The 24,434-nt window shown below is 43.7% G+C and overlaps 1 protein-coding gene across 1 annotated transcript in view; it reads right to left on the bottom strand.

The window, feature by feature from the left end:
• LOC115169555 (epidermal growth factor receptor) overlaps positions 1-24,434 on the bottom strand; it is a 55,184-nt gene that overhangs the window by 14,795 nt on the left and 15,955 nt on the right. The window contains exons 2-7 of the mRNA XM_029725281.1: positions 5,513-5,664; positions 4,832-5,018; positions 2,871-3,002; positions 2,502-2,570; positions 2,258-2,376; positions 517-658 (exon numbers count right to left, since the gene is read on the bottom strand). Coding sequence (XP_029581141.1) covers positions 517-658; positions 2,258-2,376; positions 2,502-2,570; positions 2,871-3,002; positions 4,832-5,018; positions 5,513-5,664 — 801 coding nt within the window. The remainder of the gene's footprint in view (positions 1-516; positions 659-2,257; positions 2,377-2,501; positions 2,571-2,870; positions 3,003-4,831; positions 5,019-5,512; positions 5,665-24,434) is intronic.

Here is a 24,434-nt window from a genome sequence, read left to right as displayed (position 1 = left end):
CCTCCTCGTTTATGCAGTTTCTGATTCAACTCAGAGAGACTGGCACAGACTGACTGACCTAGAGTAATACACCAGCCTATAGGCCAGCGGTTTCCAACTCCAGTCCTTGACCCCCCCCCCCCCCCCCTCCCCCAACAGCACACATTTGTGTTGTGGCCCCCGGACAAACTCAGCTGATTCTACTTATCAACTAATAATCAAGTCCCCAATGAGTTGAATCAGGCGAGTTTGTCCGGGGCTACAACAAACGTGTGCTGTTAGGGGTACTGGTGGACTGGAGTTGGGAAACACTGGCATAGAGGGATCACCTCCTCGTTCAGCACACCAGCATATCATCTCTGAACGTTACACATCACTGAATGTCAAGAAAGACTCATATGTGTTCTCTGTAGTCTCAGTTGAAACCCTCTCTCTGTGTACAAAGCTTCGAATGAATCCTTATATCCTTTATCATATACAGTAGCCTCATAGAAGAGGTCATAAGGGGATATGGATGGGACATGGGGGTTTTCTTACGAGGGCAGGTCTTGACGCAGGTGGCCCCGAAGTTGTACTTCCCGTCTGGGTTGTTGACTAGTTGGTGAAGGTTGCGGTCGTAGAGCAGGAGGCGCGGACACGAGTCTTTACACGTCCCGTCATCCTGAAAGTCCCGGCAGGCCTACGGCACCAAACAGGGCCATGTTCATTTAGCAACAAACCAAAGATAACAGACAAACAGGAAATGGACTACCTGAACCCGTCCAATAAGAAACGCTTGTTTCCGTTGCAAAATGTTTTAAAATGTTACATGTCCTAATAAATACGTCCCAGCCATCATTGACAGAGCAATAGGACCATAACAGACCCGTATGCACAGATTATAACACTGCATTGCTATTTCACGGCTCAGCTTAGCCAGAGAGGAATGGGTGACGCCGGCTTAGCTTCCCAGCCGGGGACTAAGCCTGATTCTCAAGGCACTGTCAAAAAGCAGGGTTTAATCAGTGATCCAAAGGGTCACCGGATACAATGTGGTTTCAATCATAAAGTGGATAGAAAACAGTGTTACTGGTGTACAGTATGTTGGTCACCAGCCAATAAGACAAAAGGGAACATTATAAGACAGAAATAATGATGTGTGAAATGTGAAATGCAGTGTGTGTCTGTTTCCTAACACATTTATTGGGTGAAGAAATAAAAAGAAATAATGAAAAGAAGATTTTTTATTTTTTATTTATTTATTTTATTTAACCTTTATTTAACTAGGCAAGTCAGTTAAGAGTTAGGTTCCCTGTGGCTCAGTTGGTAGAGCATGGTGTGTGCAATGCCAGGGTTGTGGGTTCGACTCCCACGGGGGCCAGTACAAAAACAAAAATAAATAAATAAATATATTATGAAATGTATGTATTCACTACTGTAAGTCGCTCTGGATAAGAGCGTCTGCTAAATAATGTAAATGTAAGAACACATTTTTACAAAGACGGCCTAGTATATGTAGTATATGTGAGAGATGTCATTCTTGACCTATGACTAGCCAGGGTTTTTTCAGACCACGTGACCTGACCAGGGGAAACTCTGGACCCTACTTAAAGCCTAACTAAAGCCCAGAATCGTTCACGGTCACTCCTGTCCCACCCTATGACGCCAGTACAATGTGAAGGTGGAATCTGTCTCTCTCTTTCTGGTCAGGTCACTTGAAAGTGGCGTGTCTGTCTGTCGGTCTGTCTCTCACCAGCCACTCTAGGTCTGGGTCAGATACAGTGTGAAGATGGGTTAGGGTTATGGTTAGGGTCTCTCACCAGACAGTCTGTAGGTCTGGGTCAGATACAGTGTGAAGATGGGTTAGGGTTATGGTTAGGGTCTCTCACCAGCCACTCTAGGTCTGGGTCAGATACAGTGTGAAGATGGGTTAGGGTTATGGTTAGGGTCTCTCACCAGACAGTCTGTAGGTCTGGGTCAGATACAGTGTGAAGATGAGTTAGGGTTATGGTTAGGGTCTCTCACCAGCCACTCTAGGTCTGGGTCAGATACAGTGTGAAGATGGGTTAGGGTTATGGTTAGGGTCTCTCACCAGACAGTCTGTAGGTCTGGGTCAGATACAGTGTGAAGATGAGTTAGGGTTATGGTTAGGGTCTCTCACCAGACAGTCTGTAGGTCTGGGTCAGATACAGTGTGAAGATGGGTTAGGGTTATGGTTAGGGTCTCTCACCAGACAGTCTGTAGGTCTGGGTCAGATACAGTGTGAAGATGGGTTAGGGTTATGGTTAGGGTCTCTCACCAGACAGTCTGTAGGTCTGGGTCCAGTGCAGCCAGCAGCACAGTGTTCGTTGCAGCAGTCGATGGGAGACGGACCCTTACACCTCTTAGAGCACTGCTGGGCACAGTTTAGCTTCGTCACTAGACGGAAGGAAAACAGCATCAGTAATGTGCAAGTGCCAGTTATGATATCATACAACTATGCCCTTGTTTTTGTCTTACGGGTATACGTTTCAACAATATTAGAGTATGGTTTACAGACTTACATGTCTGGCAGTGTTCTGGGCCGGGCGCCCAACATGAACCATTGAAGCATCCAGGATCACATTTTTTACCTACAGAAAATATATTAAAATAATAGTTCAAGAACTCTGCAACTTCAGTGTACTTTAATACTGTATAGTGTACTTCGGTATTTTAATGTTCAATAAAGCAAAGTTGGAGTATTTGATTAGTTGAAAGTTAAACATGACTAAACTGTTGGCTGCGCTGGGTGAAGCAGCTTCCTGTTAATATCTAACAACATGAACAAATCTAGCCTCAAGGGTGTATAAAAACACAAATCATTGAATGGGATTATGGTAGGTGCATTTATGTGACGCATTGTTTAATGTGCTGTAACAGGAGCTCCTTACAGAGACGATTTCTGTTGGGTTCAGGTAACTGCATGTTGGGTTTGCTGTCAATGTCCACGATGTCCAACCACTGGATCGTCTCCACGTTACACAGCTGGTTGCCTGAGAACTTCACTCCTCCTTTCAGGATCTCTGGATAACGGAGAGAGATGCGTTTATTTTCAGATGGATGTTGATGTGAATTAATCAATGTAATAAAACGGTGTAGATAACCTTACTCCAAAAGCAACCCTAACCCTAGCCTCAACCCTAACCCCAGCTTCGTGTCCACATCTTGGTTCAACCCTAACCCTAGCCTCAACCCTAACCCCAGCTTCATGTCCACATCCTGGTTCAACCCTATCCCTAGCTTCGTGTCCACATCATGGTTCAACCCTAACCCTAGCTTCATGTTCACATCCTGGTTCAACCCTAACCCTAGCCTCAACCCTATCCCTAGCTTCATGTCCACATCCTGGTTCAACCCTAACCCTAGCCTCAACCCTATCCCTAGCTTCATGTCCACATCCTGGTTCAACCCTAACCCTAGCCTCAACCCTAACCCTAGCTTCTTGTTCACATCCTGGTTCAAACCTAACCCTAGCCTCAACCCTAAACCAGCTTCGTGTCCACATCCTGGTTCAAACCTAACCCTAGCCTCAACCCTAACCCTAGCTTCATGTTCACATCCTGGTTCAACCCTAACTCTAGCCTCAATCCTAACCCTAGCTTCATGTCCACATCCTGGTTCAACCCTAACCCTAGCCTCAACCCTAAACCTAGCTTCATGTTCACATCCTGGTTCAACCCTAACCCTAGCCTCAACCCTAAACCTAGCTTCATGTTCACATCCTGGTTCAACCCTAACCCTAGCCTCAACCCTAACCCTAGCTTCATGTTCACATCCTGGTTCAACCCTAACCCTAGCTTCATGTTCACATCCTGGTTCAACCCTAATCCTAGCTTCGTGTCCACATCTTGGTTCAAACCTAACCCTAGCCTCAACCCTAACCCTAGCCTCATGTCCACATCCTGGTTCAAACCTAACCCTAGCCTCAACGCTAACCCTAGCTTCGTGTCCACATCTTGGTTCAAACCTAACCCTAGCCTCAACCCTAAACCTAGCTTCATGTTCACATCCTGGTTCAACCCTAACCCTAGCCTCAAACCTAACCCTAGCTTCATGTGCACATCCTGGTTCAACCCTAACCCTAGCTTCATGTTCACATCCTGGTTCAACCCTAACCCTAGCCTCAACCCTAACCCTAGCTTCATGTTCACATCCTGGTTCAACTCTAACCCTAGCTTCATGTTCACATCCTGGTTCAACCCTAACCCTAGCTTCATTTCCACATCCTGGTTCAAACCTAACCCTAGCCTCAACCCTAACCCTAGCTTCATGTCCACATCCTGGTTCAAACCTAACCCTAGCCTCAACCCTACCCCTAGCTTCATGTTCACATCCTGGTTCAACGCTAACCCCAGCTTCATTTCCACATCCTGGTTCAAACCTAACCCTAGCCTCAACCCTAACCCTAGCTTCATGTACACATCCTGGTTCAAACCTAACCCTAGCCTCAACCCTAATCCTAGCTTCATGTACACATCCTGGTTCAAACCTAACCCTAGCCTCAACCCTAACCCTAGCTTCATGTACACATCCTGGTTCAAACCTAACCCTAGCCTCAACCCTAATCCTAGCTTCAAGTCCACATCCTGGTTCAAACCTAACCCTAACCCTCAACCCTAACCCCAGTTTCGTGTCCACATCCTGGTTCAAACCTAACCCTAGCCTCAACCCTAACCCTAGCTTCATGTTCACATCCTGGTTCAAACCTAACCAGAGCCTCAATCACAACCCTTGCTTTATGGACACAACCTGGTTAAGCCCTAACCATAGCCTCAATCACAACCCTAACCCTCATGATGCGGCTGGGTACAGAGTCTGCCTGGGCAGAGCAGGGACAGGCCGAGAGACTGACCTGTGAGGCTGGTCAGAGATAGCTCGGTGGTGCCTGCTCCCATTGACTTGTTATGGTTCATCAACACAGCCAGGGCAAAGCCATCGTTGTAGAGAGTGTGGCCTCGGATGATGCGCAGGTTGTCCAGGGGAATCCTGTTGGCTGTGTTGAGGGCAATCAGAACATAGCCACCCACCTCCTGAATGGACTGTGGACAAACAAGGAAACATTTGGGTTAGGTCTTGTCTTCACACACTATGCCAGGGGTGAACAACTTCAGACCTAGAGGCTCCAGCTCAGGTCCTACTGGTTTTCACCTGTCTATAACCTCATAGCTAGACAAGGTTCACAGAAGGTTACCACCGGTAACCCACTGAACCTAGTCTCAAGTATGAGCGCAACCTAAGAGACTATCTCAACTGAAGCTATAAGGCTCTATTGAGGTGTTTTGGACAGCTTACCCGTTGAAATAGCTTTGGACCATGTTAAAACAAGCTTGTGAGACATTTTTTTTTGCAGCTGTGATGTTTTCATCCAGTAATGCTTTCTCCAATGCTTTCTCCAAACAAAGGGGTTCCTTACCTGTAGCCTGATCCCAGAACTGTTTGTGCCATCTTGACATCTCCTATGGTCGTTGTTCATAGGAGCTGACAAGACAGCGCAAACAGGTCTGGGACCAGGCTAACGTTCCTTTTATCTTACCCTGAGGAAAGACAGATCATGGTGGTCTTCCATGTGTGTGACCTCCAGGTTCTCCAGGACAATGGTACAATTGCTGTAGGTCTTGACCATGTTCAAGTAGTGGCCCTCTTTTGACCCCAGAAGGCTGAACCGGTTAGTGATGCCCTGGCATACTGGGGGGGTAGAGGAGAAGATGATTAGAAATCATCCAGGAAAGGAGAAGACAGAACACCTGAGTGAAAAGTGACTGTACTTGAATTTCACAATGAACATGGAGAAACTGCTGCCTTGATCCAGACAGGAATATCTTAGCTACCAAGCACCCTTACATGGATAGTGATATTCATCATGCATAGTCACTGTTAAAATGTACACTGGCATACCCAAGACAACAAAGTACACCGACTCTCTGATTCACTTCTGCCTCTCTCCACACACGTGTGTCAGCGGAGCTTAAGTTGTCTTGTTTCTTTGTTTGTAGGTGTGAGCTGTGCTGTGCACAGTCATACTTTGGTTCATTCAATAGCATTAAATAGCTGAGCTGGAATGAATCTAGAATGGGGAATTGATGCCTACGATGCTGGCGCTTACTCATGAGTCGCTGTGTGCTCTGAGCTGGCCGACCATATTTATCTTGGCCCAGACTCTTTCCATTGCTATTCTGGATAGTTAAAACAAAAGCCTTGAGTTTCTGCACCGTGTCAACTCTGTGCAGAAATATTTTGAGTTCCTCTTCACAAACAGGCGTTTCATGGGGATTATTATCTGTTCCACTCATCTCCTTGTCACAACGAAGAATATTGGCAACATTAAAGGGACGTTATCGGTCCATGAATGCGGCATCTTCTGAAGTTTATGAGCCGACAGGTTTTGGAGTTAGATAACAATGATTATTTAAAGGTATTGAACAGTCAAAATCATGTTTTTCATGAAATTGGTTGATATTTGGATGAAACCAGATCAAAGTATGATGACCAAAGTATGAAAAATGACTGTTGCTTCTACATTGATGAAGTTTGATCATAAAGTTACTGGTCCCCTCTGTAACTGACAATGAACCTGTCAGGGAGCTGGAGGGAGATACACCCTCCTCCATGTCAATCACTTGGATTCAGGAGGCGGGATTACTAAGGGGATAGGGTGACATCACCCTAACTCTCATTTTAATACACCAATGGTACAATATTCTCTTATCTAATTTAAATAAATATTGCCAACATCGGAGAAGGCATGTTTGCGGAGGGGTATGGTTTATATAGCTAGATGGCTACTCTACTGGTGCCTAAATTTGACTGTAGGGAGCCATCAAATTCAATAAAACATGTACACTATTCATCTATGGCAAAGATACTTATGTCTCCCCTTTCATCTGTGTCTGGTGTTAGCTAGTTACTGGCTAGCTAGGTCTTCAGCCAGCATGGAACAAAATGGGGGGAAAGGTCATTCAAAACACCGACACAGTTGTCAAGTTAACACATCTGTCAGTGCAGCTGTGAACCATCTCCCAAGAGACATGACAAACGGGAGATGTATATATACAGTTGAAGTCGGAAGTTTACATGCACTTAGGTTGGAGTCATTAAAACTTGTTTTTCAAACGCTCCACAAAATTCTTGTTAACAAACTATAGTTTTGGCAAGTCGGTTAGGGCATCTACTTTGTGCATGACAAGTAATTTTTCCAACAATTGTTTACAGACAGACTATTTAACTTATAATTCACTGTATCACAATTCCAGTGGGTCAGAAGTTTACATACACTAAGTTGACTGTGCCTTTAAACAGGCTTGAAAAATTCCAGAAAATTATGTCATGGCTTTAGAAGCGTCTGATAGGCTAATTAACATCATTTGAGTCAGTTGGAGGTGTACCTGTGGATGTATTTCAAGGCCTACCTTCAAACTCAGTGCCTCTTTGCTTGACATCATGGGAAAATCAAAAGAAATCAGCCAAGACCTCAGAAAAAAAAATGTAGAACTCCACAAGTCTGGTTCATCCTTGGGAGCAATTTCCAAACGCCTGAAGGTACCACTTTCATCTGTACTAACAATAGTACGCAAGAATAAACACCATGGACCCACGCTGCCGTCATAACACTCAGGAAGGAGACGCGTTCTGTCTCCTAGAGATGACCGTACTTTGGTGCGAAAAGTCCTAATCAATCCCAGAACAACAGCAAAGGACCTTGTGAAGATGCTGGAGGAAACAGGTACAAAAGTATCTATATCCACAGTAAAATTAGTCCTATGTCAACATAACCTGAAAGGACGCTCAGCAAGGAAGAAGCCACTGCTCCAAAACCGCCATAAAAAAGCCAGACTACGGTTTGCAACTGCACATGGGAACAAAGATCGTACTTTTTGGAGAAATGTCCTCTGGTCTGATGAAACAAAAATAGAAATGTTTGGCCATAATGACCATCGTTATGTTTGGAGGAAAAAGGGGGATGCTTGCAAGCTGAAGAACACCATCCCAACCTTGAAGCACGGGGTGGCAGCATCATGTTGTGGGGGTGCTTTGCTGCAGGAGGGACTGGTGCACTTCACAAAATAGATGGCGTCATGAGGAAGGAAAATTATGTGGATATATTGAAGAAACATCTCAAGACATCAGTCAGGAAGTTAAAGCTTGGTCGCAAATGGTTCTTCAAAATGGACAATGACCCCAAGCATACTTCCAAAGTTGTGGCAAAATGGCTTAAGGATGACAAAGTCAAGGTATTGGAGTGGCCATCACAAAGCCCTGACTTCAATCCTATAGACAATGTGTGGGCAGAACTGAAAAAGTGTGTGCGAGCAATGAGGCCTACAAACCTGACTCAGTTACACCAGCTCTGTCAGGAGGAATGGGCCAAAATTCACCCAACTTATTGTGGGAAGCTTGTGGAAGGCTACCCAAAACGTTTGACCCAAGTTAAACAATTGAAAGGCAAAGCTACCAAATACTAATTGAGTGTATGCAAACTTATGACCCACTGGGAATGTGATGAAAGAAATAAAAGGTGAAATAAATCATTCTCTCTACTATTATTCTGACATTTCACATTCTTAAAATAAAGTGGTGATCCTAACTGACCTAAAACAGGGATTTTTTACTTGGATTAAATGTCAGGAATTGTGAAATACTGAGTTTAAATGTATTTGGCTAAGGTGTATGTAAACTTCCGACTTCAACTGTATATAAAAAAAATACATAATTGATGCAATTTCAATGTTGTTTGAGTTGCTTTGTGTGTCACCAAATATGATTGAGATGATTTTACTGCAATTATGCATCCAAGTTTCTTGACAAAGGTGGGGCCAGTACAAAACAAATTTAAAATATATATATATATATATATTTTTTTAAATGCATGAAATTAAATGTATGAAATGTATGCATTCACTACTGTAAGTCGCTCTGGATAAGAGCGTCTGCTAAATGACTAAAATGTAAAAATGTGTTTCAAAGAGCTCTCAGTCAAGGCCAGCTCATGAATATAAACGTTTCGTCCACTCAGCTTGTCTTTTCAAAATTCATTGGTTGTTAGCCATGAAAGAAAAAGTTTTGTTTTATAGCATTTCTATACCTCCCCAAAATATATAATGGGTGATATTTTAGTCACTAAAAAGGCTATTTTCAGGACCTTTAAGACATTTGTGGAAATTAAAGCTGGAGCCATATTGGAATACAACTCCCATTCTTGGCACAATTAAAAAAATGTCTCAGGCTCTTCCAAGTGCTGATAACATGTATGTACACACAGGCTCTAGCACCAACAATAGAGCCATTGAGCGAGCCAGGACAACAAACGCCTACGATAAAAGGCTGATAATGCTGTAATCTACTCTTACATAACCCGTGCTCAGATAAGCAAAGGCAAGGAGGCAGTATTAGCGATACGTATGCAGAGGAAGACAAGAGGATCCTTTACATAGTAGTAGAGACTGTCTGAGGAGAATGTGGGTCTGGAGGAAACAGGTCACCTTACTGACTTCCTGTTCATTCTGTCTGTCTGTCCCTTGAGCTGGTCTGACAGGCTGTTGAGACTGACTGTGATACTGTGAATCAGGGGCAGATTTGATTTAATTGAACCTTTATTTAACTAGGCAAGTCAGTTAAAGAACAAACAGATTTTGACTTTGTCAGCTTGGGGATTCGATCCACATGAGGAAAGATGCGTGGTTTCCCAAGCACCATCACACATTAAAGACCACAAGTGATCAACTATAGACGACTGTACAGTACATAGTTAAATGTGGAATAAAATCTAATTTGAACAAACAGAGTAGCCTGGGCTCGAACCAGGGACCCTCTGCACCACAACACTTCACACTCAATAAGCAGCATTCTAACCAATCACTCGAGCAAAACTATGGTCGTGGTTGAGCAAGAGCGACACTACTTTACTTTACATTCTGGTAAATGTATCCCTGGTGTCAGACTAAGAGCTTTGGGACAAACAGAAAATGTATCTTCCTCAAATTCAAGTCAGTATCTAGGTTTCCATCCAATTGGCGACAGGTTGTCATGCGAAGATTCTAAAATCCGCAAAAAAGATCCCACCTTGTCTAGCGTATTTTGTTTTGTCGACACTTGGAAAGTTTACAGAAAAATTCTGTTTCCATCAGGCCTGTCATGACATTTTTTTTTTATCAGACATGTTCTTTACTCGCATTAAATGGTTGGATGGGAACCTGGTTACCTTCTGTTGTTGTAGTGTTCCTAGGAATACATTCCTAAACATGCCTGGTCCTGACAGCAAAGTCAGAACACGCTCCAGAACTCAAGAAGCAGCCTCAGCATAAGACACACCTTACTAACACAACACTATGCTCTTATACACTGGCCTTTTCATTTCCAAGAATGGAGGAAATAAACCTATCATTACTAAGGAGTATTATTCTAACAAAGCTTGTCCTCTTGAAATGATGCCATATGGAACTTCATAATGGAACTGGCAACACAAATGTCAAAGTAATATTTTACTCTATTTATTTACTCCTTCCATGGTACACTTCACTTGTTTGTTATTACTAGCTCTTGTGATCAGTTGACATAAGCTAGCCTGGTCCCAGATCTGTTTGTGCTGTCTTTCCAATTTATCTGGTCATTGTCTCGCTGAAAACATAGGAGCTGGCAATATAGCACAAACAGATCTGGGACCAGGCTAGCGATGGGGCCAATCAGAGAGAGAGTATAGGACCTTGAACAGCTGTGTTCCTTGGTGAAGCCCTTACGTTCTAGTCCTCATTAACAAGTCCCTGAGGGGACACCCTGACATGAACCCTTATCATCCACTGCACTGGCCCAAGGGTGCGTCCCAAATGGCACCCTATTCCATTTAGAATGCACTGCTCTGGTCCAAAGTAGTGCACTACACAGGGAACAGGGTGCTATTTGGGATGCAGGCTAACGCCCTAACTCTGTGGCAATAGAGGCAGACCCAAACCTCCTAACCCCTAGCAACAGAGGCAGACTCAGGATGCTACTGTAGAAAGCTGCCTCTTTTGTTTTAATTAGGAGAGCCATGATGTGAGATTTAATAAATGTAATTAACTCAATTATGACTGACGGAAAGGCCGAAGAGGAATAAACCAAAAACATCACAACCTGTCTATATACAGTATACAGAGAGGTAATGCATTAACGTATTAACCATCATTTGACATCCCAGATAGATCGTCATAGGGAGTGATATCATATGATTACTGTTGTGTGCCATAAGCATCACTTCCAATATCAAACTACACGTTCGGCTACAATCAGGCCTAAAACCTGACCATGTGTCTCGTCACCGTTGCCCTTCTCTCATGGAGAGGTTTTCCCTTTTTCAATTTTTCTTTTCAATGGTGTTATTGACTGTACGTTTGTTTATGTGTAACCCTGTGTTGTTGTTTTTGTCACACTGCTTTGCTTTATCTTGGCCAGGTCGTAGTTGTAAATGTGAACTTGTTCTCAACTGGCCTACCTGGTTAAATAAAGGTGAAATAAATAAACAAATAAAAATCTTCTTATATGTCAGTGGTATATTCAGTCTGAAGAAAAAGTGTGTGTGTGTGTGTGTGTGTGTAAGCCATGGTAAACATTGCACTGTATTTGCCTACTGATTTCATCAACAGTTTTATGGCAGACCCAGGCGGTGCTCTAAACGACCTGACATTACACCACCATAAAACGACTTACTGCGTACGCCACGACAAGAAGAAACCCCAAATAAAGTGCGTCATTTCAGATGCAGCCTTCAGCGGTTAGAATAACACCACGCTCGTGATTATGAGAGAATCATGGATTTATAACGAATGCCAGATGAACAGTCGAAATTGAAAACAAACTTTGGTGCAAATGATGCAATCATCTGCCTCTACATGGATCTGAGAACTACTCCAATACGTTGGCCCTAGTCAGACATCATTCCATTACAATCCTTCATGAGATCCAAATGTGGAAATACTACATCAAAAACCCACAAGTAGCTAAATTGTACCGGATGCGCCGTTTCTTCCGTCACACCTGATGCACGTTTGACTCATCGAGAATGACAGTACCGTCACTTTACATAAGATGCAGAGGGAGTGGTTTCTGAGGATGTCAATGGGATGAGTGAGGAGGTCGTTTATGATATTGTTAAAATGCTTCGCTGATTGCTTCACTTCCTTTCCGCCCAGCTGCGGTGACATCACTTACTATGCCAGGAGTCGAGGAGGAGCAGGCAGGGAGTGGCGGCTCTGGCAAGTCTCCAGAACCTCTACCTCTTTGTGTGTGTTATGTAATCAGGTAAACCACTTCCTGTTCGAGAGGCTCAGTTGTACAGAACATTCTCTGGATCACCGTGTGCTGCAGCACTAACAACGCCGCGCACACACACGCACGCACACACACGCACGCACACACACACACATCCTAGACTAACCTGATCATTAGTCATCTGAGCTTGTTTCAATGTGCAGTCACATATCTGCCTTTTGATGTTTTCCTGCTGGACTAGTGTTAGAACTCAAGGTTGTGAAAGCAGATTTCTTGTTTCTGGAGGCTATCAGATCTTTAAACTGCAGGACGTTTAATGAGGCAACTACTTCACCTCCACAAGTTAATTTTATTACAGCATTAACATTGCATTGCTATAAAAAGTTGTGACTAAAAGAGAGTTTGCAAGGAACCTCTGTAGGTCTATTACGGTGAGGAATCTGGCCAAGTTGAATTCTGCATCAACAATTGCTCTAATTTCACAAAAGCAAAACGGTAAACAATATTCATATGCCAACTGGGTTGTACTAATGTATCTATAGCCTATCTTCAGTAAAGGGAATGATGATTGACAGCCCGTTCTACTGGGAGAAACAGAAATGATCCAACAATCTTGTTTCCTTCCCCTCATTCACTACCTGCAATTCAATTCACTGCCACCAGAGTCGGATAATTACATTAGTGAAATTTGACTCATAATTAATGGGGAAGTGGCTATGTTCATTGATATTCTTGTTTATTCCTCCCCCCGAAGAAAGAATCACAGCAGAGTAGCCCAACCGCCAGTGTTATCCTCTCTTTGATACAAATCAATACAAAACACTAATTTCCTTAGTAAGACTTAGGCTACATTTCTATTAATGCAGAATGATAGTATCATCAACGTAACATTAAATACATGTAATAAATTGTACGAAGAAAGTAATAAGAAGAATCATCTATTTCCTATTCAGCAATCTATCTCCTAAACGCAACGACCCCACGCTTCTGAATGGAAAAACAGATGCATTGTGTAGCAGTTCTTCTGCTTTCCTTGGATGCAGTACAAAGTATAGGCTCCTCGGGGGTGCAGTGGACTGCCTCAAGTTTCCATCCACACCCCCAGATTCGACGGGAGCATAATCTCAAAGGCCCACTATCTGAGGGAGGAAAATAAAGCACTTCCCCCATACTTCCTGTGCATTGAGCACAAACTTCCTCCTCCCTCCTCTCCTCCTTTCTGATTGGCTGTTGACGAGGGGGTGAGGGATCAAGTCCCGATTTCGCCATATGATTCAAAATGAATACTAATGCAGTTAACATACACAGGTACGTATCCTAATAAAAAACCTTCATTCTGAGAAGTACCCTGTTTAGGCCTACTGTGCAAGAATAGGCCTACAGACTTGCAGTTAAAGAATCCCGTCCTAATATCCTGCTCTTTGTACTGTGAGGCCAGGGGAAGACTTCATCTTCCTCTGCGTGGGAGATGCATGTAGCATCAATCTCTTTGAGAAAACAACTCGGGCGTCTCAGAAGAAAAAGGGTCCACAATGGGAGTGGAGGGTGGCGGATACCCCCCCGTACCCCTCAGAATTGCAGAGAGGACAAAACACCAGCCCAGCTGTGGAGCACAAGGAGCACAGGGCAAGCAAACACCAGTGAATGCTGTGAATGACCGATGATCCCTTCTAACTGTGTCCACTTTCATTTACGTGAATCTATCTGGAGAGCAGATTGAGCCCTCTGTAAGCACAACACAACTCCATGACTTCTCACTGGAAGAGCTCTTACAGTTTGAGCTGAAAGTAAACGGCTTTGAAAATGTAGCCTTTCGGAGCGGTTTGGTCCTTTAGAACTCTGAGGGAAAAGAGACCAAATAAAGGCCAAAAGGCTAATATTTACCCCAGTTAGAGAGTGTTCCTGTACAAACACATAGTGTTCTCTAGCAGTCACTGAGACACTCCAGATATCTGCAGCAGAAGGGTCAGTCGTATGTTTACTCTGTGACCCTGTGGTGGAATGCTGGAATAGACCCAGTCACTCTGCACTGTTGCACAGCACACACACCGTTTCGTGTAAATCGCAACAATAACTAAGAAGAGGGGAGAAGTTCATAGGAGCACTTCAAATTTGGGTTGAGAAACGAAGGCGTTTATAAAACAAAAATGACAAAAAAAAATGACATCCCAAATATTTGAAATAAGCAAAGGCTTTGATTTCTGGTCAAACAGATCTTAAAGGGATCTAGCGAATACATCTAGCAGAAAAAAGTCATAAGGTATTAGAAATACATGACACACATACACAGTCATGTTGAAGTAATGGCTAATGTCAACGTTTAGATTTAGTTTTGCAGAAATTGTGCCTTCTGTACGTTTAAGAAACATTTCCTAGTCTTGATATTTCCAATAGTGAAAGTACACAGAAGTAACAAGTAAATATGAGGACCTCTGTGTAGCTATGGCCCTGTAGAGCCCTGTAGAACCCTGTAGAGCCCTGTAGAGCCCTGTAGAGTTCAGTATAATTTACTGTACTGTACTCTACTCTGCTGTACTGTATAGGGGTGTGAACGTTTAAACGTTAAAACCTTTGAATTAAGTTGGGATCCTTAACCTAGGACAAACCGGGACTTAGACAAAACCTCCAGGGGGACATGACACAACATCCCAAGAACGTCCTAAAAATGTCCTCGGGGACGTCCCCAGGATAAACCTGGAACTAGACAAAACCTCCAGGGGACCATGACATAACGTCCGAAGAACGTCCTAAAATGTCTTTGGGGACGTCCCTGGGACAAACTAGAAAAAGGTTCCCCAGAGAACTTTCCCTTGGGACATCACACAACGTCCTAAGAACTAGCAAAATGACATTCCTGAGAACGTCCTAAAAAGGCCCTGACATGGTCCTCAGTGACATCCTGGGAACTTACAGGGAACTCGACAAAGGTCCCCCAGAGAACGTTCCCTTGGGACTGTCACGCAACGTTCTCAGAACGTCAAAGGGATAACGTCTCGCCGAAACTCTTAAGGGAAGTAATGGGAACGTCGCCGAATCTCCTCAGGACATCCCTATTTGCTGGGATGTAGGCTTGGCATACACAGAGCTGCTGTTCGATACTGATATTGATACAAGAAGCTCTTTTCATGGCATTCAAGTCGGTGATCCCTTGAATTGACACAGTGAACCCTGGTCACACAACAGACTCTTCATTCATTTACTTGAACTATCAATGGCGCATTCACTGCTCCTAATGATGCCCTTTTGTGGCCACAGAAAGAGATATTATAGATGTGCAAATAACCAAGTAAAATAATCAATTTATTTTAGCTTGCCAGTGACCATAGATATCTACACCAGTATCACTTCCCACAGCTGTCCCATATAGAAGACCATAATTCAATCTGGGCTTTATAATCATTAGACACCCATGTCATAAACATACTTGGCACCATTTGTATGTGCTATCCATTGCTCTGTTTTTAAATCACACTGCATCCCACCAGTCACCCAACACTCTATCCCTTTTAAAATCCAAGAATTTACCCACCAGCCTCCTTAAACGTTCAACAGTCTGCCCACTTCCTCCTTTCCTTCTTTCACTCCAGACATTCTCCCCATTGTCCCCTTTTAGGCTCAAGACATTCTACCCCATCTCCCCCTCCTCTCCCAGTGTCACCCCCCTTCCACTGCAAACACTATCCTCCTCTTTAACAATCCCACAGGAAGTCAGAGAGAGGAAGACTGGAGAGAGAGTGGGCGGTAGAGAGACCGGCAAGACAAACTCACTGCTGCCTGCTAACTCACTGACGCACGCACACCACTTACACTCACACACACACACTTTTGTATTGCTATACTTGTTGGGACCAAAGAATTGTGGGGACCAAATTCCTATTTTCCCTAACCCCTAACCCTAAATCTAACTCTAACCTTAACCTTTAACCTAACCATAAATCTAACCTTAACCCCAAAACCCTAAACCTAAACCTAACCCCTAAGCCTAAATAAAAAATGCAAAAAACATTTGTGGGGACAAGCAAAATGTCCCCACTTGTCCAAATGTTCCTTGTTTTACTATCCTGTGAGGGCTATTTACAAGTACTAGAAGGTTGTGGAGGCATTTCCCATTTCCTTTACCAATGCTTTTTAGAGAACCATGCCTGGAAAAGGAGGGGGGGGGGGGGGGGCAAGAACCACAGGCAGAAAAACCCACACATTTCACACATCATTCCAGCAAGAAAAAGCAGCTGTAATTCGGGAATGCCCTATTTGTTTGGTTTCAGCAGAATTCCCAAAGCCATCCCGGGTCCGAGTGGAGCCAAGCAGAGCAGCACGCAGCACAGATTAGGATGGCTGAGTTCTCTGTCCTTAACAGCATCTAAGGGCACAGGAGATAAAGACACTGGTTTCTTCTTATCAACCCTACACTGAAAGCTCCAGTTAAGTCATGGTAGTGAGGGGTAGTGAGTTGAACCTGATCTAAACTTTTAAATGGGACAGATTGAAAACAGTTCATACTAGGGAAGCGTGAAGGGGATATCAGGGATCAAACTGAATTTCTCCTAGTACTGTTCCTGTGTGATTCTAACCACGTGTGCCAACTCAGCTACTGCCTTAGTCACATCCCTATTAACTAACTCCATGGCCTCTTCCTCTCTGGACCCATAAAAAGGCATACATACTTTAAAAGAGACTGAGGTTTTAGTCCGTAAGCGGCATTGTGTTGCTCAGCTCTTACTCACCGTCACTTTCACCCCCTGGTCTACGCATTAAGCAGACTGAGACTAGAGGCCTTTACTATAGCCTCCTAGTGATGAATAGTTTCCTCCTCATTCAATCACACACACACACACACACACACACACAAACACACAGTCTTGTACAGCTAACCTTGTGGGGACACACAATTCAATCCCATTCAAATTCCTATTTTCCCTAACCCTAATCTTAACCCTAACCCCAAAACCTAGCCTTAACCCTAGCTCCTAACCTTAACCCTAAAACTAACCCTAGCTCCTAACCCTGAACCTTAACGTAATTCTAACCCTAACACTACTTATAACCTTAACCTTAAACCCCCTAGAGATAGCATTTGACCTCGTGGGGACTAACAAAATGTCCCCAGTTGGTAAGATTTTTGTTTGTTTACTATTCTTGTGGACACACACACACACACACACACACACACACACATACACACGTACACTGAGGGTAGCTAGCTACTAGCTAAGTGATTCAACAGAGGCCCAACTTTGCGACACTTCCAGGAAAGCTTTCGCGAAGCAGACTCGACTCCTATAATTATTCTCGAATTTATAAAGGCAAAACCTAGATTCGAGCCAATGTCTTAAGTAGCTGAACATGTCGTTACTTCAACCTTGTGAGTGACAAACTGACACATTTTCATTTTCGTTCAAAATAACTTCATATCGAAGGAGTGCCTTTGATTTGACGGCATGCATTATGCACAGTTCGGCGCGACATGACCATTAGACCTAACGACGTGTTTCTGCGCACGAGTTTAGCGAGCTAACGTCATCATGACATCGCCTACAAGTGTGATCGGGAATTTCCTTTGGATAAGCAGTTTCTTGGCCCCTTCACACTAAACCGTCTTAGCTTGCGTAGTTGTCTAAGGAGCACTCTGAATTAACGACACTGCGAAAGAGGGATTTGGTTACATTGTGTCTTATATTGGCCCAAAGTGTGACCAATTCCATTTTCACCGTGAAGCTCAACAGAATTTAGTTATGACTTGGAGATGACACATCAAACTGAAATGCCTAAAATGTGAAAGACGTGCCAAGAGCTTGGGGTATAACGACAAGTATTCCGCTCGGTAATAATCTTCAGAGTATTGAGAAAGCAATCCCCTTATCTGGAAATTGTGCAAACAATATGATATGAAACCCGACATTAAAACGCTGTAACATTTCCCTTGTCTGAAAAATCTCACACAGAAACAGAGGCTCATATGGCCTCTAACGTTAGATTAGGGGTGTGTGATTGAAATCACCCTTGTTCTGTGTGACAAAAAGACACATCACATATGGTTGGTAACGGAAGCCAAAACAATGACTTGTTTTTTTAAGCTAGTTGTTTGAAGTGATCATGGTTGCAGTGCGGAACTGGGGACAGTTGTTTTAAAGCCGCCCCCTCATCTCGCCGGATACAAAGCAGTGCTGTTGGCAGGGACCACAGGACCTCGGTGCTGAGCGCTGGCTGTTTTGCGTCAATCATCAAAGGGTCTGGGTCTTGGCCGAACAGCGAATCGCTCCCCTATCAGGGTGTAATGCACTCACTTCTGAGCCTTAGGGCCCTTGCTCAGAGTAAGTATGTGTGAGACACACTCTATACTACATACAGTACACACAGACCAGGAGTGGGTAGCTAGGGAGAAGATACACTGCAAGGCCAAAAGTACGCGGACACCTGCTCGTCGAACATCTCATTCCAAAATCATGGACATTAATATGGAGTTGGTCCCCCCTTTTGCTGCTATAACAGCCTTCACTCTTCTGGGAAGGCTTTGTACTAGATGTTGGAACATTGCTGCAGGGACTTGTTTCCATTCAGCCACAAGAGCATTAGTGAGGTCGGTCACTGATGTTGGTTGATTAGGCCTGGCTCGAAGTCGGCGTTCCAATTCATCCCAAAGGTTTTCGATGGGGTTGAGGTCAGGGCTCTGTGCAGGCCAGTCAAGTTCTTCCACACCTATCTCGACAAACCATTTCTGTATGGACCTCGCTTTGTGCATGGGGGCATTGTCATGCTGAAACAGAAAAGGGCCTTCCCCAAAAGTTGGAAGCACAGAATCGTCTAGAATGTCATTGTATGCTGTAGTGTTAAGATTTCCCTTCCCTGGAACTAAGGGGCCTAGCCCGAACCATGAAAAACAGCTTCAGACCATTATTCCTCCTCCACCAAACTTTACAGTTGGCACTATGCATTCGGGCAAGTAGCGTTCTCCTGACGTCTGCCAAACTCAGATTCGTCCGTCGGACTGCCAGATGGTGAAGCTTTACACCACTCCAGCTGAAGCTTGGAATTGCACATGGTGATCTTAGGCTTGTGTGCGGCTGCTTGGTCATGTAAACCCATTTCATGAAGCTACCGACTAACAGTTATTGTGCTGACGTTGCTTCCAGAGGCAGTTTGGAACTTGGTAGTGAGTGTTGCAACCGAGGACAGACAATTTTTACACGCTAAGCGCTTCAGCACTCGGTCCAGTTCTGTGAGCTTGTGTGGCCTACCACTTCGCGGCTGAGCCATTGTTGCTCCTAGACCTTTCCATTTCTCTAGCAGGGCAGACATTTTAAGAACTGACTTGTTGGAAAGGTGGCATCCTATGACGGTGCCACGTTGAAAGTCACTGAGCTCTTCAGTAAGGCCATTCTACTGCCAATATTTGTCTATGGAGATCGCATGGCGGTGTGCTCGATTTTATATACCTGTCAGCAACGGGTGTGGCTGAAATAGCCGAATCCACTATTTTGAAGTGGTGTCCACATGCTTTGTATATATAGTGTATGAGGAACATGGACGGTCCTACAACTGTTTGGCTAAAACAGCTATCACACAGTCCAACCAGTGGCATCACAGCATTCTTATTGAGAGACGTGAGCTTCGGATCAAACTCCTCTCAGCAGATGCAATGACGTTTCCTGTAAAAAATGTTGTATGTCTAACTTTCCATGGCCTTTTCAGTTGTAGGTACTGTTGGTGCCAAAAAAACAGAACTGGGGGTCATTTGTCCTGGGAAAACTTCACATCCTTTAGCTAAATACCTGAGATCTAGAGACGACAATCAGCCTTAGTGTCTGCCTCAGACAGACAAGACAGTTGAAAACGAGACGGGGGAAAATGACCCATATACAATGACCCGACGGAGTGTTCCCCCTTCGCTGCCAATGGCGATAGCTGCTTGGCATTCTTCGCATACCTCATGCTTGACTATTTGAAAGCAATCAAACTTGCTTGTGTTGCTCTTAAACGTATTCTGATGTTTGGGGCAATATTCTGCACGGGCGATTATTACTGTGTACGCCATGCCCACGGTGGATTATACTTTGATAATACCCAGACAAGTGAATCCATTTGAACAATTCTGACTCTCTCGCCCTACCATAATCAGCTCAGAAGGGGAGGTTGATAATATAGTGAATACAGGTCTACTGGGCTAATCCTATTGGAACCAGTCCAACTTTGCACTCTATCACGGAAACACCCATAAACCTCCATTTGTTCCCGAGAACAAATCATTTATTTTCAATAATATTTCAGCCGTCTCCTCTAGATTAGGCAACTCATTATGCTATAATGTCATGCAATGTATGGGGATATGATGAAATACCTGCCCTAATATGGTAACATCAACCAGGTCTCTTTTGACAGAGATTTTATCTCAACAAGACTAACCTCTATAAATAAAAAGGTTGAATGTAAGGTAACATAGTACAGTCTCTGTGGACAAGGAATGAGAACATCAATCATGCCCTGTTCTACAGATGGGAAACTGCCTTCTGGCTCCTATTATGACAACATGTGGCCATTAAGTTGTCCAGCCTTTAAAAAAAAGACTGTCTCCCACCAGGAAATACATCTTAAGTGCAATGAGGCATCAGTTGCTTGAACCTACAAGCCCAGACAGTTACAAAGGTGAGAGACGGGCCATCACGCTCACGCAGACCAGTGATCAACATCTTAAACATCGAATTGAATAAACAAATCACTTATTGACAGGGTATGGGGATGCCAACTCGATATTGACACACAATGCCAAGAAGAGTCACGGCCCTGCTGACCAGTATCTCAAGTTAATCGAACGACATACAAAATCACAGATCATCTCTATGCTTATTGATAGTGAGTGATGATACCCACTAGATATCGACGAGCAGCTCCTCCCTGCAGTAAAGAACTGTGGATGATAGAACATTGTTTCACAGCTGAGATTTGTCTGAGCTTGTAAAGGCTGTACCAGGGGGTGAGACACCCTGCCCGGCCTGGCTATGACGTGCTGCCTGCTGCCCCATCATCATGCCTATACCTCATACAGGGATAAGCCTATACCATCGTTTCCTCCACGGTAACGTACAGTAGGTACTAATATAGACGTTTGTGAGCAGAGGGTTTACCAATTCCCTCCAACTTATTCAGTACTCGTATTGTGGTTTTATCACGTGCCTGCACAGTAGTTAGCTTACACTAACTGCCGACATAAATAATACGTTAATACAAATCTTTAACGACACAATGTGAAGTTGGACCAGTTGCTTTATGGCTACATTTTTTTAACAGAATGGTACATCAGTTAAATTCAGGATATTCCGGCCTTGTTATCTGAAACATTGAGCCATCTAAGGGCATTCTCTCGTGCCAATAAATATCAGCCAAGGAACTGGCCTTTCTCCCAGTGTTGACAAAGGGTTAAATAACAATGTGTCTAAAAGTCATGTCTGCACAGCCCATTAACACCCCAGAAAACAGATAAGCCAGTGTCACAGCAGACGCCAAAGCCCTGGAGAAAGAACCTTTTGTCCAACCGGGTTGTGGTCTCCACGGAGATGGGGCTATACATTCAGGTTTGGTCTGTTTGGATCAGTGGCTGAATGCACGTGCATTTAGCTTTCTCTTTCCTCCCCCTTCTTCTCTCTCTCCCTCTGTTTCTGTCTCTCTGAGCCTGCGCTCGCTCGCTCGCACTATTTCCCTATTCTTCTCTCTCTCCCTTTTTCTCCCTTTTCTGTTTTCTCTTCTCTCTCAGATTCAGATTAATTTATTGGCATGAAGTACAATTTGTAGATATTGCCAGAGCAGTATACTGGTACAGCATTTCAGTAAATACAGTACAATGCAATGACGATAATGAAATACAGTTCATCTCAGTAGTAATAATAATAGTACATACTGCCCAAACTACTACCTCTTCCCCTACTGTATTTATTTATTTTATTTATTTTGCTCCTTTGCACCATATTATTTATCTTTTAACTTTCTTCAAACTACAAATCTACCATTCTAGTGTTTTTCTTGCCATACTTTATTTACTTTGCCACCATGGCATTTTTTTGCCTTTACCTCCATTATCTCACATCATTTGCTCACATTGTATATAGTCTTATTTTTTTCTACTGCATCATTGATTGTATGTTGTTTACTCCATGTGTAACTCTGTGTTGTTGTATGTTGTCGAACTGCTTTGCTTTATCTTGGCCAGGTCGCAATTGTAAATGAGAACTTGTTCTCAACTTGCCTACCTGGTTAAATAAAGATGAAATAAAAATAAAAAATAAAAAATAAGGTACAACACTACTGCTGTTGTATTGTGGAATCTTCAGTCAATACATTTCATTAAATAAAAATAAGATTATAAAAAAGAAAAAGAATGGCTAATAAATAAACAACTCTCTCATCCCCCCTCTCTCTCTTTCCTCTCTCTCTCTCTCTCCCCCCTCTCCCTCTAGCATATATAACAAGTGCATTGGGAAATGTAACAACCAAACAGGACAGCACTTGGTCTGTTGATGTTACAGGCAGCTCAGCTGGCCCGTTGGGTAAAGCTTGGGACCTTGTGTGTGTTTAGTTAATCCAGCCTGCAGAACGAGTGGTGTCAACGAGGCTGTTGATCAGGAGCCAGCGGGATAACACACACACACACATCGCCAGTGCTCTCTGCCTGTAGGCCTAAAGCATGCCTGACTTCAGAATGTTGCCCCATGCTTTTTCGATTTTAGCTCCCTTGTCAACATTATTCAGACATGTTGTAGTGATTTCCAGAAGGGTTTTGAAGAATGAAGCTGGGTGGGGGCGTTAATGTATCACTTGACGGTTGTTCTGTTTAGCACGTCTTTTCTTCTTATCACAGGAACTTTTAGAGGAACACTGACTGTGTATTTATTCATTGTGTCACTATTGTATTATTCTTATTTATCTTTTATCTTTAGCTCTGCATTGCTGGGAAAGGACCTGAAAGTAAGCATTTTACTGTTAGTCTACACCTGTTGTTAACGAAGCAAGTGACAATTAGCGTTTGGTTTCATTTGGATTTGACTGTGATAGTGCTGTACATGACGGCGGTTTACAGGCAGATAGATGGGGTTACAAAATGCAAAGTTATCCAGGCTGAAAGTCTGTCAGTGTTGGTATCCTGGGATGACAAATGTATTTGCAGTAGAAACAGTGGAATTCTTAAGGGCAATAATATCACGTTATTGGCTCTGTTTTTTTCTCCAGCCATGGCCTTGCGGGAAGCACAATCAGTTGTGTTTAAAATTCTGTCACGTTTAGACCAAACAATGGCTATTCGTCTGCAAAAAATGTTCAGGCTCTATGCACTGGAAGCAGCTTTAGTAGAACATTTAAAGTTATATAGGCCTTGACCAACTATTTTACCACACCCATTGAAATAAAGCATGCACCTCCATCATGGGGAAAGAAAACATGCCATTCTGTAGTTACATGTCAAGTGATGAAAACTCACTGACAAGACATGACAGGATTTCCACCTGAATCAACTGTTTGCTCGCTTGGTTTTGTAAGACATTTGAGTTCTCTCTACCGGGTTGAGGCAAGACAATTTTACCTTTAGCAGGCAAGTTGTACATTCGTATACACACACACACACACACACTCACCTGGCAGTTTATTAGGTACAACCATCTAGTACCTTTGCCTCCAGAACAGCCTGAATTCTTTAGGGCATGGATTCTACAAGACGGAAACGTTCCACAGGGATGTCTGTCCATGGTGATGCGATGGCATCATGCAGTTGCTGCAGATTGGACAGTGGACTATGCTTACGCCATATCTTGACTCTGCCATCAGCATGACGCAACAGGAACCAGGATTTATTTTTTCCACACCAGGCGGTGCTTTTCCACTCCTCAATTGTCCAGTGTTGGTGATCGCGTGCCCACTGGAGACGCTTCTTCTTGTTTTTAGCTGATAGGAGTGGAACTCGTTGTGGTCGTCTGCTGCAATAGCCCATCCGTGACAAGCATAAGTTGTGCGTTCCTAGATGCCGTTCTGCGCACCACTGTTGAACTGCGAACTGTGCCGTTATTTGTCTGTTTGTGGACCGCCTGTTAGCTTGCACGATTCTTGCTATTCTCCTTCGACCTCTCTCATCAATGAGCTGTTTTCTCCCACAGGACTGCCGCTGATATTTTTTGTTTGGTCACACCATTCTCGGGAAACCCTAGACACTGTCGTGCTTGAAAAGCCCAGGAGGGCGGTCG

The sequence above is a fragment of the Salmo trutta genome, chromosome 31 (assembly GCF_901001165.1).
Source record: "Salmo trutta chromosome 31, fSalTru1.1, whole genome shotgun sequence".
Taxonomy (NCBI): Eukaryota; Metazoa; Chordata; class Actinopteri; order Salmoniformes; family Salmonidae; genus Salmo; species Salmo trutta.
Note: the sequence above shows the minus strand (reverse complement) of the source record. Positions and strands in the feature narration are given on the sequence as shown.